Source organism: Bactrocera dorsalis, chromosome 4 (assembly GCF_023373825.1).
Source record: "Bactrocera dorsalis isolate Fly_Bdor chromosome 4, ASM2337382v1, whole genome shotgun sequence".
NCBI classification, from domain to species: Eukaryota; Metazoa; Arthropoda; class Insecta; order Diptera; family Tephritidae; genus Bactrocera; species Bactrocera dorsalis.
In genome coordinates, this window is record NC_064306.1 from 4348459 (window position 1) to 4367146 (window position 18688).

Sequence of the window (18688 nt, forward strand, 5' to 3'; positions counted from 1 at the left end):
TCACTAAATTAAAAATGCAAGGAAAAGCAACAACAAAACAGGTAGCAACACTCCACGGAAATCGTATAAAATAAAAAAATCGCAATTTATGTTCGCACTCACACAAGTTATTTGGCAAGCAATTCATCAAAAATCACGTACGCACCCATGCAGTGCGCCAAAGCGGGCAACGGTATACGAAAATATTATTGAAAAGCAAATAAAAGTAGGAATAAAATAATAAGCCGAGGAGCGCTCAAAAGCATATAAATTCTACACATTTGAGTGTGTGTCTACATATGCCACATACACTTAAGTTTGCGCTATTTGAGCACAAACTCATTGAGTAATTGTTTATGACAGCCCAAAGCAAAGAAGAAAAGCAACACAAAAAAATGTAAGCAAAATAAATTTTCCAAAAAAAACGCCCTCGAACACAATAATACACGCACTACTTTGCACTAAACTCTCACTCGGCCACCACTGCGTATGAGTAATGTGAATAAGATGTACCGTTATTGTATGCGCACATGCATACTTATTGCTATTAGTATGCTTATGATTATCCTTGGAGATTATTAATATTATCTTATGAGCTTTATATGGACTTTGAAATTGCTTTTTAGCTGGGGCAAAGCGGGAGGAACAAAAATTCGGAGAGTGTGCTGCAATTAAGTAGGGAAAATAGTATGGAATTCTATAAATATATATTTATTTTATTTACTGCTGTCAATATATATGTGTTGGCGCGCAGCTGACCACTGCACATGTCCTGCCATCGCACCGCTCTCACACCACCACACCACTCCTTTCACTCAAGCACTCACTTTCTGCACACATTTTAAGCGGTTTATTATTGTTGCTTGGTTTGTTGTTGCCTTTGGAGATTTATGCTTTATTGATATTTATTAAATGTGCAAATATGCGCGTGCATGTGTGTGTATATATAGCATTTGGCTAACATTGTCTGGCATTAGAGTTATTTCGCCTTTGTGCGCTCGCACACTAATACTCGCATACATTCCACAGCGTTGAGCTGACAAAGGAAATGTGTCAAGGATATGGCAAAATAATTGCATAGAGCATTCGTCATATCCTTTGTGCGCTTATAAGGCATAACTAAAGTAATATATATACAGTCAGTTTAGAGATGCCAGATGGTTGCTTTAAAGAACTTCAGTATTTGTGGGCTGAATGCACTTAAAAATTGTATGAGCTAATATGCTTGATAAGCCCACTTAGTGTATGCAGAAGTTAAAAATAAAAATAATGACAATTAAAAAGGTTAAAAAAGTACTTAAAATCGAATAATTTTTCAATAAATATTTTTATTTTCCTTTCAGAACCCTCGCCACTGTACGACAACAATCACTATCACGAGGAATGCCTGCGCTGCAATTCGTGTGGTCTAAATTTGACAGGACCAAATCAGAAGCGCGCTAGACGGTTCAAGGTGAGTGCTCAAAATAATTAATAAAAATGTACTAACAAGATTATACTACAAATAAATATGTACATGACAAAAATATATACATATATTTAGTACTAAAAATTGAGTACTAAAAAACGTAAAGCAGAAGTTAAATTATTTTTCAAATTAAGAACCATATTACACTCTGCATAAATGCATATTACAGCTTAATACCACATTATGAATCAAATAAGTACTACTAAAATTTAATACTAAAAACTTTTTAATAGAAGATAGTGAAATTTTTTTATTTTGAACGAAATAAGGATTTTGAGCTTAAAATAAAGTACTAAATTTTTAGTACTAAAATTTTTTGTACTAAAAATTAATACTTTTAAAAAATTTGTACTAGAAATTAATACTCCTCAAAAATTGTACTAAAAATTTAGTACTCAATTTGTACTAAAAAATCATTTAGTAATAAAAATTAATACATTTGTGAACAGTAAAAATTTTCTTTAACATATTTAGTACTACTTAGTGTAAGATATTTTTAGTACTAAACCGGCAAAAATGTATACACAATATTTTGAAATGAAAGCATGTTTTAGATTAAACCAAAATTTAGTTTCTTAGTACTAAATTTCGTAAATTTTGCATAACTGTAAATGCTCTTCGCTCTGTACTACAAATTTTTAGAACTGAAATTCATGAAAAATATTATAAATTTCATATTTAAAGGCTTCTAAAGTATGTGCTTAGATTGAAATACAAAATTTCAGTAATAATTACTTTAAAAATCTCCTTAGTACTAGATGAGAGTCTGAAAATTTTAGTACTAAAAATTATAGTTCTAAAAAATTTAGTACAAAAATTTTAGAACAGCATTCTTAAACAATTAAATTGAATACATATTCTCTAATTTTTAGTTTGGACTCGTGTACTAAAAATTTTAGTACAAAAAATTCAGTACTAAATTTATTTTATTGTTAAATTTCTAATGGCCATTAGTTTTCTGATTTAAACTTAGAATTTCAAAAAAATGTTTACTACAAATTTTAGTACAACATGTTCACACAAATCTTTAGTAACGAATTAAATAAATATTCAGAAATTAGGGGTTTGAGCTCGTGTACTAAAAATTTTAGTACAAAAAATTTAATACTAATTTTTATCAAATCGTATAACTTCCAATTATCATCAGGCTTCGAACGTAAATTTAAATACTATTCTAAAACTCTTAACTCCACCTAGTGCTAAAAAAATTTAGTACTACAAATTTAGTAAAAAAATTTTACACAAGCATGTAGTGCTAAATTGAATAGATATTCATATTAATGGTTTAATCCCGTGTACTAAAAATTGTAGTACAAAAAATTGTGTACTAAATTATATGTCATTACTTAACTTTTAACGTCCAGTACTTTTGGAACTTAAAACTCATAGCATAGAGCTAGTAAGATTAGAGTAGACGAACGTACATTCATACATACGAACGCTTCTTCCGAAAAGTATGAAATATGCATAGAATTCAACCAACCCCCGATTGGCCACAAATCACTTAATACCAAGTTATGCAAAGTTTCCGCAATCGTCACTCGCACAAATCGGCACTGGCAGCTGCGCACACAGCTCAAACCACAATGGAACTTGTTACCAAACTATTTACATCCACAACGGAGCGCGGCATGCGGACGCACCGAGTTTAGCAAGAATCGCATGTGTGTTCCGTCATCACGCGCTTATTCACATATTTACGCCAAAAACACTCGAAAAGTACTCGTTTCGCTATTTTCTAAGCTAAGTAAGCGCTCAACGGGCACGTGCAGTTCGATTTTAGTGAGTTTAGTGAGCAGTGCGCGAATGAGCAGCGGGGGAATTGCGGGCATGCATGGAAGAAATCTCAACATTTTCCAAATAAATGCTTATATAACTGTAACTACACATGTGTGTGGATGTGTGGTAGCTGTGTGCGACCACAGCAATACGCGGGAGAAGGTGAGGAGGCGAGCATTTCGGCTGGTTTGCGCTGCCACACTTGAATAAATAAATGGCAAAGCCGCATAAAAGTTTTCACCGAGAGCGTACACGACTGGCACACGTTGACACGAGGTGGTGGCAAAAGTTTAAAACAATTTTTGGATTATGTTTTGTAGTTTCCTCTTACTTTTGTTTTCGGGTTTTCTTGTGCTTACAAGCGCACTCACGTACGCGAAGAGTCAGCCGCAAGCGACAAATTCATCATTCACTGGCGGCGTAGAAGTGCTGCTGCGTTTTATTACTTTGGATATAAAAACACATGGAGAGGTTACTTAAGTGAATTGGTTTTTTAAATATTTGAACAATTCTTTCAAGTAACTACTAAATTTCTACGGTAGTGGACAGAACGGCTTGAGAATATACATACATATGTCCGAGAAGCGAAACTCCACTTGACTTGGAGTGTTTTGCATGAAAGCGTAAAATAAATTAAAAAAAAAACAGTACTAAAAGTGTACTAAAAATAAGTACTAAAAAAGTGTACTAAATAATTAGTACTAAAATTATATTATATATAAATTTTAGGGAAGCTAATTACATACGGAATTGAGTATTATTACGTTAAAGTTATATCTTATAATTTATAAAGAATTGTACTAAAATGTACTAAAAAAGTGTTCCAAATTGTCAATCAAACTAATATAATATAATAAAGTTATATTAGTAATCGCTTAGTTTTCATAACAATTTTTCATTCAAAAAACCTAATAACCAAAATTCTAAAAGTAAAACTAAAAGTGTACTAAAAATAAGTACTAAATTAATTTACTTTAAAATCTTATTACCGTATAAATCCATTTTTAATTCAATAATATTAAGTTTAAATCTTGTTTTTGTACTAAAGAAAGCTTGTACTAAAACTGTACTAAAAATTTAAAATTTTTTAAATCAAATTATTACATACACAATTTATTTTAGTACCGAAGTATTTTTTATTTAAAAAAAAATAATTTTATAAAAGTAGTACTAAAAGTGTAATAAAAAACGTGTACTAAATTTTATTTTAATTTTAGTTTTTTTGACAGTTTAAGTACAAACAAATATCACCATTGCGGTAAAATTTTGTTTTAGGACTAAAAAAAAATTGTACTAAAAATGTACTAAAAACTTTTTTAAACTAAAAAACAAACTCTTACATACAAAAGTTAAATTAACAGTCTCTTCTATTAAATTCAGAGCAAATAATTATTAGAAGTAACTATTAGTACTATAAAAATATTACGTACTAAAAATTTATTTTTTACTAAAACTAAACAGTACTTAACAATTACGCATGCTATATTATTTATTCTTCATAATTATCCCACTTGAAATAATTGGCATTAATAAATAATAGTCTTAACTGAATATTTTAGCATTAAAAGCATTTGTTTAAAAAATATTTTAGAACTAAAACTTAGACAATTTTGTTTAAATCTTTAGTACCAGCAACAAGGCAAAAGATTTTATTTTTATAATATATTTAAATAATATATTAAAATATGGCGCCATAAATTATAAGAAATTAGTATCAAGAGTAAATTTTTCAAAACAATTTTTGTACTAAAAATCTTCTTAATTTTAATTGAAATGGAACATAAAATCTCTAGATTATCGAATAAATAATAAGTTATTGAAAAAAGTTTAGTACTAAAAAGAGTCCTAAAATTTAGTACATATTTTTTCTTCAATAATTCAACAATAAGTTTACATAAAACTTTATTACCATAAAGGAGTACTACATTAACAAAAAAATAATAAGTTATTGAAAAAAATTTAGTACTAAAAAGAGTACTAAAATTTACTACATACTGTTTCTTTAATAATTAAACAAATTAATTGAAATAAAACTATAGGCTTTAATTAGTACTAAATTATTGAAAGTAGTTAGTACTAAAAAAAGTACTAAAATTGGAACATATATTTTTTTTTATTAATTGAACAAGTTATTGTGAATAGACATGAATTTGCAACTGAAAACATTTTCATACTACTTTGCATATACTTCTCTGCGACACATTTCTTCGGAAAAGTCAAAGAAATTACATTTACGTAAATATATTGTAAAGCAATACAACTCAACCAGATTTCCCACAACCACATTTTTGCTTAGATTAAATTCTCGCCCTTCTTCACCCACAGAACCACATTCTCTGCGACCTGCACTTCGCAGACGTTGCCCTAATGGAGTGCTCCGATTTTATGCAACAGCTGAGAAGCTTCAAGCCACAATCACTCGGTTGCGCCGTTGCGAGACGAAAAAGTTCAACAACGTTAATTTTCCCGTTGCCGCCGCAGGCATGTTCAGGTATGTACACGAACCAACATATTTATATAAATTTATATACATGTATATATACATATGTAGTGATAGGAGTATGCGTTTCAAAGCGTAAGTTACGCGCCAACTTTGCTTGCATTTTTTAAATTAAAATCTTAGACTTGGATATTTAACCCAACCCTTTGTAGGGGGAAAGAATTCGCAAAAAAAAGCTCGTTGTCGCAAAAGAAAAGCACGCGAAAAAAGAATTATGAAAGAAATGTTTGAAAAATGCGCCAGACATCTGGTGGTGAGTGCTAAAATTAAATATAAAAAATGTTGACTCAAAACATGGGGAGGGAGGGTGGCGCGACCGCAGCACAAAGCGAATATTGCTTTGTGTGCGCGGCTAAGAATTCCCGTTATGCGCGGAATTTCATGTAATATAGTTGGAAACGTTTTTCATTAAAGAATTGCTTACTCTATTCAGCAGTTAAAACATTACAAAGGAGACGCTTCAGAGCACAAATTTAAATATATGGAATAAAAGAAGGCTACAGTTTTGGCTCAAGAGCGTAAAAAGTGTTTGAGAATAGAATTTTAAGTGCTTAAGCAGTAAACTTTAGTACTAAACTTTAAATTGTGCTTGTATGTAATTTTCAGTAAAAATTATATATGTACATACATATATAGCCGTTATTTGAATAGAAAATCTTCAGCAGGTAAAATTTAGTACTAAAATGTAGTACTAAAAGCGGTACTACAAAGTAAATATACATATATTATGCAAAATACAAAGTATATACAAGCGTATAAGTTTTTAGTACTAAAAACCAAAAACCAAAATTTTTAGTACTTAGATTTTAGTAAGTATTAAAAATTTAGTTCTAAAATGTGTACTAAAAATTCTAAGTGGCAAACTGGGGTTCAAGAGAAAATATGTGCAGTGTACAAACAATTAACTAAATTTTAGTACTAAAAACAGTGTACTCAAAATTAAAAAATTTAGTACTAAAATGTGTACTAAAAATTATAAATGGCAATTAAGGACATTTTTAGTACTAAAAACTGTGTACTAAAATCTAAGTACTAAAAATTTTGGTACCAAAATTAGTACTAAAGATTCGAAACACCAAGATAATAATCTTAGAGAAACTGTGAATCATTTTCGCTTTAAAAAAAAAAATCAACGAAGTTTTAACTGTACTAAAAATTTTAATGTGAAATATTAGTACTAAAATTTTCTGGGTGTCTGCTCAAAATTGTAAAATTATTTTTTACATATGTTTAAGTATTTGGTTTTTAGATCTCTAAATTCAATGTTAGTTTCTTCATTTCTTTTAACTACTTGATACTTAGTTCCCTTTCTTTACCCTCAAGCCCTCCCATCCTCAAGCAGTGTTTATTGCTCTTTTCTTAGCAGACATTTCTGCACAACTTTCGTACCAACTATTACATTTCTTGTTTTTCTGCTTCGTCTGGCCACTTCATCACGCCCATTGGCCGGCATTAACTCGCTCTGATTCCCACCCTTTTCTAGTTTTCTATGCGCCATGCGCTTTCCCGTGGTTTCTTTCTACTTCTTGTGAACTCAAGCGGTCAGGCATGATTACCGCATCACCGACCGCCAATGGGTAATAGAAAAATAAAAATGTAGGGGTTGGGAAAATACCAAATGCGTATTGAATAAGGAAAAAATTAAAATTAAAAAGAAATTTAAAAAATTAACAAATTTAAAAAAAAAAAACTATTATTTTTAAAACAGAAATAAAAAAAAAATAATAATAATAAGAAAAATATTATAAAAAAATTAAAGATAATTCAATATTAATTAATTAATTAAAAAAAAAATTAAGACAAAGCAGAATATAATAAAAACTTAAAAATAATTTTAAAAATTGAAACAAAAAATTTTAATATATTAAAACAATTAATTAAAAAATTTACAAAAATTAATAAAAAAAAATTAATTTAATATTTTAAAATTTCAAATCGAAGCTTTATAAATAGCAACAAAACTATTACACTAACAAAAAATTTTAAAATTGTTTTCAAAATCTTCAAATTAATTAAATCAAACAATATAAAAAACTTAGAAAAATTAAAAAAAAATATATTTTTTAATCTCTAAGCTTCATAGCTTGCAGAAATTTAATTTTAACATGTACAACCCAACAATGTTTATAATGTTTGTACAAACAACGCCTTCCCATACTCATAAACTCACGTACACCGTGACGTATGCGCAACATTTTGACGCATATGGCATTGAAATATCCCTAGCAAAGCATGTTTTGCAACAGAAATAGCACATAATGCCATTCACAACATGAATGTACCACATTTACGTGCTAACTGCAAGCAGCGCAACGCCAAGCCGCCATGACGTATGAGTAATATTTTATGCTAAATTGACGTATATTGCCTTAAATCAACTGCAAGGCGGTCAGCATGTGAAGGCAAAAGGAATAACTAGTGATGACATTAATTATGAAAGCAGCTTAACAGCACTCGCTGCTGAAGCGCATTGTCTACCTGCAGGCGCGCTTGCCAACCTACACGTTTGCGTCAAAGCGAAAACAAAGCAAGGCAAATATGCAACACGTTAACGAATTAAAAATAACAGCGCACAACATGCACACACACATACATACATTTCGTACATTATGAAAGGTAAACACAATTAAATCGTGCAAAATAAAAGGGTAGAAATAGAAGCGTAAAAAGATAGCAGCTTAAATATCGGTTGCTCGAGTCGGTGTGTGGGTGTATAGCGCACATGTGTGCGAAAATAAATGGCAGACACTGTTGTAATATGCATTTTTTATATAACTGTTGTGCTCGGGCCATGTCTGGCGCACATTCATTCAGCAAAATAAGAAGAAAAGGAAAGAAAAACACGTTAACTACGCGACATTTGCAACATAATGAGCCCTAATGCATTCAACTATAACAACACACACACACACACGCAAATGTTTGAAAGTAAAAAAGCGTTATAGTGCCGGCAGCCAACTGCACTTTTATTTATGTATGCTGTGTATGTGTATTTATACGAAAGTGCGCTTATAATATTGCTGCTGCTAATGTGCCGTTAGTTGGCAGCGTAATTGTGCGCAAGCGAGCATGAAAAATGGTACGAGAGTTGAAAAATGAAAGCACAGTTCACTGCAGGCGGTGTGTGTAAGGCAGACCTAATTGTATAGCTTACATACACATACAAACATACATTCAACGTGCTCATTATAAATATGTAAGCAGAAGTGTACAAGGCAACTCGGTGTAAGAATGTAAAGTGAATAACCAAGTTAGTACTAAAAATTTTGAAATAACTTTTAGTATAAAAACTAGCAGTTTTTTGCCAAACAGCTTTTTTAAAATTTTTAGCACATTTTTAGTACTCAGATTTTAGTACTAAAAATTGCTTAAATTAATAAGCTGGAAAAAAAATACATACACTGAGCTAGGTCTGAACTAAACATCTCAAAAAAATTAGTACTATTTTTAGTACTCAGATTTTAGTTCCAAAAATGGTTATGAATAAATTACGCCTGACAGAGTCTAATCTTAACATTGCAAAATAATTAGTACTACTTTAGTACTCATATTCTATTGCCAAAAAGTGCTAATATGCATGAAATGAAAGCTATAGTTACATATGCAGAGCTATAGCTGAAATAAATATTTCAAAAAAAGTTTAGTACTATTTTAGTACTCAACTTTTGGTACTAAAAAGTGCTAATATTAATAAATTTAACAAAATACAAAAATATACGAAGCTTTAACTAGAAAAAACATTACCCAAAAAATTTAGTACTATTTTTAATACTCATTTTCTATTGCCAAAAAGTGCTAATATGCATGAAATGAAGAATATAGCTACATATGCAGAAGTTCGGCTGAAATTATGAGCTCAAAAAAATTTAGTACTATTTTAGTACTCAACTTTTAGTACTAAAATATACTGATATGAATTCATTTAACAATATATCACAATTTACAGAAATTCAACTAAACAAAACATCCCCGCAGCTTTTAGTACTGTTTTTAGCACACATAAGAGATTTTATTTCACAAAAAAACACCTTGGAATCTAACGACAAATTCTAAGTTTGTAAAATATACACAATTTCTTATAAAAAAAAATTATGAAAGTCAACTTTTTATACAAAATCTGAAGTTTTTTAGTGATAAAAATATATGTATGTATATTAAACGGAAAATACTACCAAAATGTGCTGGAACCATTTTTACTGCATAAAATGGCATTCAATTGGCATCAGAGTGAATTTTTAAACACACCTTTAAATAATTCTTTGCGACGCAAGCACACGAAAACCGAGCCATTCGCAAGTCCGAGTAATATTATATGCTTGTATGCATAAGAGCTCTTCTCTTTATTTGCCTACCCTCATTTTTATCACACGTTCGTGGCTGCATGGCTGTAAAGTGTGTGCTGGGAATGGCTAGCCATTTATTATAACTTTGTATGTAGGTCGGTGCTGCCGCCAAGTGGACCAGGCAAACACTACTATGTGCCAGCAACTCGCTTTTTTATTGTAATTGTACTCAGTTGTGTTGGTAGAACTGCAGTCAATTGCATCATCAGCAAAGCAACAATAGCGGACTGACTTGCAGCGGCAAATAAAAAATTAGCACTTAATCTAGATAAATATGTGAATACTGCAATGCAGAAAGTAAATAGTTAGAAGGGAGAAGAGCAAGTTAGGCAAGTTGACATTAGATAAAAAGAAGGGCACTAAAAGGGACAGAGAACAAAGGTATGAATTTGTTAACGAAATCGGGCATACAATTCTTTAATGTGTATCTTTTTTTTAATTTCGCAGACATTTTTTCAGCACTAAATATTTTAGTACTAAAAATACCTAAAATTTTGCTCAGCTATTAACTTTGGATATGTATACTCAATCTTAAAGTAGTATCCGCTTGAAAAGCAAGGTTCAAAAGGGCTAAGATCCATTAGCTCTAAGACGTTCAGAGATTTTTGAAAAGTTTATCACACCAAGTTCTAAAAAGTGGTGCTAAATAGTTTATGAAAGAAAGCCTTATTGGCTAAAAAAAAAAAGGTTTGCTGGATGTCCGAAACTATACTAAAAAAGTTCTAGAACTAAAAAAATGTACTAAAAATAGTACTAAGAAGTTTTTTGGGCATCAGAAACTATATTTATAAAGTTTTATAACTAAAGAAAAATGTACTAAAAATAGTACTAAAAAGTTTTGTATCATAAATTAATACAAAAGCAATCGTGCCAAGGGTAGCACAACATTTTTTAGTACTAAAAATTGGTACCAAAATTGTTTGTACTACAAAGGTGCTAAAATTGTGTACTAATTTTTTTTTTTGTAGAAATAATAATAAACTATTCTTTACTAAAAGTCACTCAATAAAGCTTGGTGTTCTTAAAATACATAATTATTTTAACGTGTTGTACTAAAAACTGATATGAAACTTTTTTTCTGCTAAAACTAGTATTGAAAATTGCTGTTTTAAAAATTATTACTAAAACCTTTTAATATAAAAACTATACTGAAATATTTAGTACTAAAAAGTACTTTGCGAATATTTTGTATTAAAAATTAGTACTAAAATCATTTGTGAGCAAAATTTGTACTAAAAATTGCTCTGTCAAAAATTAGTACTAAAACATTTTTATATAAAAACTATGCTGAGAACTTTAATACCAAAAAGTAATTTGCATACATATATGTATTTTGTACTAAAAATTAATACTAAATTCTTTTGTATTAAAAATTAGTACTAAAATCTTTTGTGAAGAATATTGGTACTAAAAATGTTTTGGTCTATAAATTAATACTAAATTTAAAAAAAATGTTAGATATAAATTTTTTAGAACAAAAATTTTAGTACTAATTTTTTTCCTAAAACGAAAGGTTTTAGTTCGAATTTTTTTCAAAAGGATTTAGTACAAATTTTTCCAATTTAGGAAAAAAATTTAGCACTAAAAATTTTTGTTCTAAAATTTAGTACTATTTATTTTCGATACAGTTAGTACATAAACTATAACTGTATTCACTGTTAGTTAATTTTAGAACAAAAACTTTTAGTATAAATGCAAAAATTTTGTACTAAAAATTCTTTGTTTTAAAAATTTGTTACATAGTTCAAAATCCAGTTGATATGCGAAAAGAAGAATTTTCAATACAATAAAGATCTGAATACCAAAATCTAGTTTGTCCACTGAAAATTGAAAATATTCTATACAACAAAATTGTGGTATACAATACCAACAACCACCTTTGCTCTAAAACACCTTAAAGTTAAATGAATATAAATTTCCCGTTACATACACACCACGACGTACTTTGTTACTTTATTCCACATTCACCACCTGCATTTGCACAGCTGCTCGCACATAAATCGTAATTTCTGGTTTACTGTCCAACTCCACCTATGGTCCAGGTCCAGCACACCGAACTGCTCCTTGTACCGCCACATAAATATAAAACAACAAACATGCACATAAGGACACTTGCAACATGTTGTTGCAATAATAAATAAATAAATAACCAACAAGAATTGTTGGCACGAGGGGAGGAACGCACAAGAAAATAGCAGCAGATTCAAAATTAAATATATGTGTGTGTGTTTGTGTAGTGGAGCAAGACACTACGCAAAGGTAAGCACACGCCCAGCAAACAACTAAGACTGCACTGCACATATCATATACAGCGGTGTGGCAAAACCATTGGGGCTGACAAATTAATTTGTAAGTTCGCGACAGGGCCATGCCGAGTCCGCGTGTTCGCAGTTGTGCGCGCTATTTTGCCCGCGTGGACGCTGCAGGCATTACTTTACGTTCTTTGATTTCGCAGCTCCGTTCTTACGTGTTCTTTGTTCTCTATGCTGCTGATTTGCTGGTGTTTTGTGTGTGTGCTTGTGTTTGTTTATTGAAGCGCTCCCGCATATCGCATGGACGGACGAGTGATATTGTTAGTTTATGGAGCGTACGTGATGTGAGCCATAAGCACACACACAAACAAGCATGCTTTGTTTTGTCTGTAGGTGTATATGTATCAAAAACACACGCATTCAACGCGTTTTCTGTACACACGCTGCGAAGTACTCTGCAAGCTTGGCGCATGCAACTAAGTTAACGTGGTCTTAGCACAGCTTTCTATTGGCGTTTTCTTTTCTATTGTTGTTGTTGTCACAGAAAATTGTTTCCGTTATTTTTATATGATTGTTGCTTGCTGGTGACGCATTTATATTTATGCTTTTATATGCACATATATAATAGTGGGTAGTCGAAAAAGTCTTTTCGTATTTCTAATGAAACTTAAACTTATTTTTTTATTTTCATAATGAACTTAATGAACCAAATATAAATTATTTTGGTCAACCACTTTTTTTTGGTTAAATGAAGCCTAACATCTCACCTTTCCAACACAATATGGTATGACACAATGCGATTGGTAGCACTGGAGATATACGACTGCAACGACATATATTGACAAAATACGAAAAGACTTTTTCGACTACCCAATATAAGTAATTTTCCTACTAGGATCGAACTCTTAAGCCGACCTAATCTAACATAACCTAACCTATAAATACTTTTTCTAACTAAAAGCGTGTGTTAAAGTTCGAAAAATAATTTTCTGTCAATTTATTAATACCAAAATGTCTGCTAATGTGTTAGTTTGAGACAACGTTGGTCGAGAGTGATTGCTAGAGATTTTTCCAGGTATTTGTTGCGCTCAGTTTATTTCCTTAACGTCAATACTTCATCAATTTTCGAATTAAAAACACAAAGGCTTTGAAAACTAAAACTGCTGGACGTTAGCTGGTTACTTTTCCTTTCATTTTATTTCAATTTTAATTTCATCAGAATTTCCAATACAAGAAATCGCTAACAGGAAACAAAATTGCTCAATTATGAGTTAGGAAAAGCAATCCTTACTCTTAATATACACTTCAACCCAGCAGCGCGTAGCATGAACTGTGTGGGTGTGTCTGTGCGTCGAAGGTCACTGAAATGTCGCCACACAATCAGGCCTTTTGCCTTTCGCCCGCCAGCCAACAAATGCCAATAATAGACAGTAATGGCCGCAGTGTATCAATAATCACAGCTCATTTTTCAATTACGCTGCCAGTTATGAGCGCAGCAGTGGCGGCAGTCATTACGAAAAGTACGCAGCGCCTAGTTGTAGGCAACAACAAACGAATAATTGTGTGCTTTTTTCAACGCTGCGTTGCTTGCTTACTTTCTGCCACACAGACAGACAGAGAGACAGACACTAGAGGCGCGCTCATAAAGCTTGGCGCCCGCTGACTCCAGACTGTTGACTGTTGGTGACGCGCTTTCAGGCTGTGACAGTTTTTTCGTTCGCCACCGCCATCAACCCACATGGCCACAACAGCTTTAATTCAATCAAGACATTCCAATGAACGCGCATACCAGACTTGGCATACGGCGCTGGCAAAGCAATGAAAACTATGCCGTTAGTAAGCGCCGAGCATGCAGGAAGCCTGTGTTGAGGTGGAGAGCGTTAAAGAGACCGGAATGTGTGCCTGTGTGTGCTTGTTTGACGGAAGCCATGTCACGCCATGTTACCCATACACGCATCACTGTTGGAGTATGCCGTTATGCCGGTATGCATGCAATAAACTCAATGACTGACAGCCTATATGACGGCCTGTCAAATTGCGGATCTAGCTATATGCATGTATGTGTGCGTGTCTGTGCGTGTTCATGCAAATGTCGACAACGTTAAGGTATTTTATGAAATTTCTCAGCTTTCACCAACCAACTTACTACGCCCAAGCACAAACAACAAGAAACAGCGACTGCCTGTTGCTTGCTATGGAAAAGATATCTGCCTTTAGGCGCTTAATGAGTTTTGCGTCCATGCCTGTGCGCTTGTGTGTGTGTGTGTGTGTGCAGGCTGGCATTTTACAATTCGCATTGAAATGAGTGCCGCAACGAAGAAGCAGCAGCAGCAACAATGTCAAAGCCATATCAACTTACGTGGCACAGTCAAATAGTAGTAGAGTAGTGCACCGGCATGTGTGTGTATACGGCTAGGCAGCCTGTAAGTATGCAATATGCATACCAAAGCAGCCATCATAATACGTACGTGCTGATACGCACTTCGCCTGTGGCCTTAAGTTGTGCAAACGGCAAAAAGTAGACATAAAAATAGCAAAGCTCATTTAAAGCGTTTCAACTGTAGTGGCATTTTAGGCGCCAATGTTGCTTATAGTGGCATTGCTGTGCCGCAAACACAAACACAAACGCGCTAGTGAAGCGTAGCGGGCGTTGGAAAGGCGAGCTGTGTCTCAATGAGCAGTCTGCAGGCGCATTACTTTCGAGCCGGTGATGTGCGCCTGTGTGCCGTGAGTTGCTCATATGGAAAATATTGTTATGAAGTGGCAGTGAAATGATGGGGAGGGCCGGCAGATAGCTCGATGTTGTGTGTTCATTTAAATATATAACAGCATATGCACTATTAACTTTGTCTGAGATTTTAAAATTGTTATTTGTTGACATTTTTCAATTTTTTTTTTATTATCTTAAATTTACTAAAAAAAAAGATATCTAAGAAAATGTTTTCAAATTTATAACAAAAAAAATTACTAAAAAATTTATGACAACTTTTTTAAATTTTAAAATAAATAGATATAATTAAAAAACGGTCGAACGAAATTTCAAAACTGTTTTAAATTTTTTATTATTTTCTTAATAAAATATGTTTTTTCAAAAAAAAAATTGTTTTGAAATTTTCCAAAAAAAAAAAAAAAATATTTTCCTAATTTATACATTTTTTTTGGGTTAAAAGAATTTGTTTTTTAATTTATGTAAAATAAAAAACTATAATAAACTATAAAAATTAAAAAAAAAGTTTAAATATTTTTTAATTAAAATTGTTATGTTTTTTAAATAACTTTTTTAAAAATATACATTTTACATAAAAAAATAAATATAAAACAACATTGAATTAGACTTCAAAATTGTTTTAAATTTTTTACATTTTTTTTAATAAAAATATAATTTTTCAAAAAAAATTTTTGTTTTGAAATTTTTTCAAAAAAAAAAACAAAAAAAAGAAAAAATGTCAAGAAAAACGAATTTTAATCTTTTTTTAAATCTAAATTTAAAATTTTCTATATTTCCAAATAACGTTTTTATTTTCCACAATTTTTTTTATTTTATCAGTTTATAAAAAAAAATTATTTAAAAAATATAAAAAATATCAGAAAAAAAATTTAGTTGAATAAAATAACGAATGTCAAACTAAATTTCATAAAATTAGATATGTAAAAAAAAAATTTTAATTAAGTTAATTAAATTAAGATTTTAAATTTTTTTGTCCTCAAAAAAAATTTAAATATTCCAACATACATACATATGTATAAAGTATTTTATGAGTTTATAAAAAAAAAATTATTTAAAAAATATAAGAAATATCAGAAAAAAAATTAGTTAAATAAAAAAAAAATGTCAAAAAAATTTCATTAAATAAGATATGTCAGAAAAAATTTAATTAAGTTAATAATTAAATTTTTTTTTTTTCAAAATTTCAAAAAAAAAATTTTAATATTCCAACATACAAAGTATTTTTTTAGGTTTAAAATTTTTTTTTATTTTTATAAATTAGGAAAAAGTAAAAAATTGAGTAATATAAACAAATGTCAAAAAAAAAACCATTTATTTTTATTTTTTTAAAAAATTTTTTTTTTTTAATTTTTTGAAAAAAAATTATTTGAAATTTTTTTATAAATTATTTATTTTATTTTTTATTTTAATATGCATATTCACTTTTATTGATACGTTTTTGAATACTATTTTTAGTTTTTCAAAAAAAAAAAAATATTTAAAATGGTTTTTTTGTACTTAAATACGCATATCCAATTTTGTATTAAATTTTTTATATTTTTAAATATTTTTATTTTATTATAAAAATTTTATTTTCCAATTTTTTTTTTATAAATGATAAAAGATTTGAAAAAATTTCCTTAAAAATCCAACAAAAGTCTAAGTTAAGCTTTTTCCCAACAAAGCAGTCAAAACCACCTTATTGCCTTATTGCCAGGAATGCACTGTTACAATAGTATGCGTGTATAATTTTAATATATGGTACTCCTGCCGGCCCTGAAGCTCAAAAGTTGCTCATACCTTTCGAGGCACTTGCATTTCTTTGACTTTCCCTACACCCTTCTTCGCCCTGCTGCAGCAAATAACTTTCGTTTTTGTGATTTCCCTCAATTGCAAATATTCGATGATACGCAAGCGATAACAGTTATGGCAGCAGTTGTGGCTGTAATTAACAGAGCTGTATGAGTGTGTGTGTGTAAGAGAAATTCAAAACGTAGCAAAAAAAGGCGAATGCTGGCAGAATGTGCTGCAAAGAGGAATCTTTGTGAATGCACTGAAATTTCATTTTCTTCATTAAAACACGCAGACAAACACAAATGCACCAATACACGCACAAAGAGAGAGAGTGTGTGTGAATGAGCAAGCGCTGCAATGCGATATTGGCCTTTATGCCCAACACCAATACAGACAAACGAACAAACAGACCAATTTTAATTAAAAACTAACCGCTTTTCAAGCGTACAAACATACAAGCACACACACAGACATGCAGTTGTATGCGTATATGTGTATTTACATGTAAGTGCATGTGTATTGGTAAGCGTATGGGTGTAAACAAATTTATATGACGTACTTTAATATAAATTTCACACATACTCACACACATACATGCACATATGCAACACACATTTGCACGCATCGCTGCGCTGTATGTCTCTACTTGCCGTTATGAACAAATAACTGTAATAACTCGCCCGTTTGTGTATATCACATGTTTACACATGTATGTGTGTGTGCGTGTGTGTGTATTGGTACGTTTCAACTTTTTGTTTGCTTAACAAAATTTATTGCGTACTGCACATATGTATGTATGCGTAATCAAATATGATCACACACATACACACATACAAATGTACATGTGTTTACATGTATATGCTTGTTGATTGCGGTTATTTTGTGTGTGCGCCCCATAGGCTGCTGCTCTCTGGGACACTTTTTGCCGTTTAACAGATTGGCCATATTGGCAAACAAATTATGATTATCATGCGGCTTTTAGACTGTATGCTGGCTTAACGGTTATTATGTTGGATTTATTAAATTTAGGCACAAAAGCAATTTAAAATGTGACTTGGATTATTTGGTGTTATTATTGAGCTGTCTTGTGCAAAATTATTTAAATTTTTCGAAATTGAATTGAAATGTTTAATTCAATAAACTTAAAAAATATTTCAAAAAAATATTTAAAAAAATTTGGAAAAATTGGAAATTTTCGAAATTATAATAATACAAATATTTAAAAAATATATACTAAAAAATAACCTTATTTCTTTTATCCACAAGAACAAAAAAATTGAATTTATAAAACATAAAAATAATTTCACAAAAAATTTCGAAAAAAACTTAATACTCGTATAGTAATACTCGCACTTTAAAAACAATATTGTTCGGATTAAAAATAAAAAAAATTTAAAGCATACATGTTTTCGGGGTATTTAAAAAAAAATTATTTTCGAAATTTCTATTAATTTTCGCACTTTTCAAAAAAAAATTCGAATTCAAGAAAAAATTATTTTTAAAACTGGAATAAGTTCTGGGCGTTTTAAAAATATTAATTTTCCAGGAACATTTGGAAAACAGAGAGCTTTTCGAATTTTTTTATTAAAAAAAAATATTTTCGAAATTTCTATTAATTTCGCACTTTTCAAAAAAGGTTTTCGAATTTAAGAAAAAATTATTTAAAAAACTTGAATATAGTACATATATAAATTTAGTTAGTTAGAAATATTAATTTTCGAAATTTGGAAAACCGAGAACTTTGCAAACTTAGAAATAAAAAAAATTTCAAATTTAAGAAAACCACTTTTTTCGAAATTTGCGCTTTTGTTCAACTTTAGGGAGTTGAACAAATAGTAATTTTGAAATTGAAAAGGACTATAAAAA

The 18688-nt window shown here is 30.5% G+C and overlaps 1 protein-coding gene across 5 annotated transcripts in view; it reads left to right on the top strand.

Moving 5' to 3' along the window:
• The window catches only part of LOC105232229 (uncharacterized), a 271887-nt gene that overhangs the window by 191937 nt on the left and 61262 nt on the right, over positions 1 to 18688 (top strand). For all 5 annotated transcript variants that reach the window (XM_029552761.2, XM_029552762.2, XM_019992426.3 and 2 more), the window contains 2 exons: positions 1323 to 1432; positions 5552 to 5717. In XM_029552761.2, coding sequence (XP_029408621.2) covers positions 1323 to 1432; positions 5552 to 5717 — 276 coding nt within the window. The remainder of the gene's footprint in view (positions 1 to 1322; positions 1433 to 5551; positions 5718 to 18688) is intronic.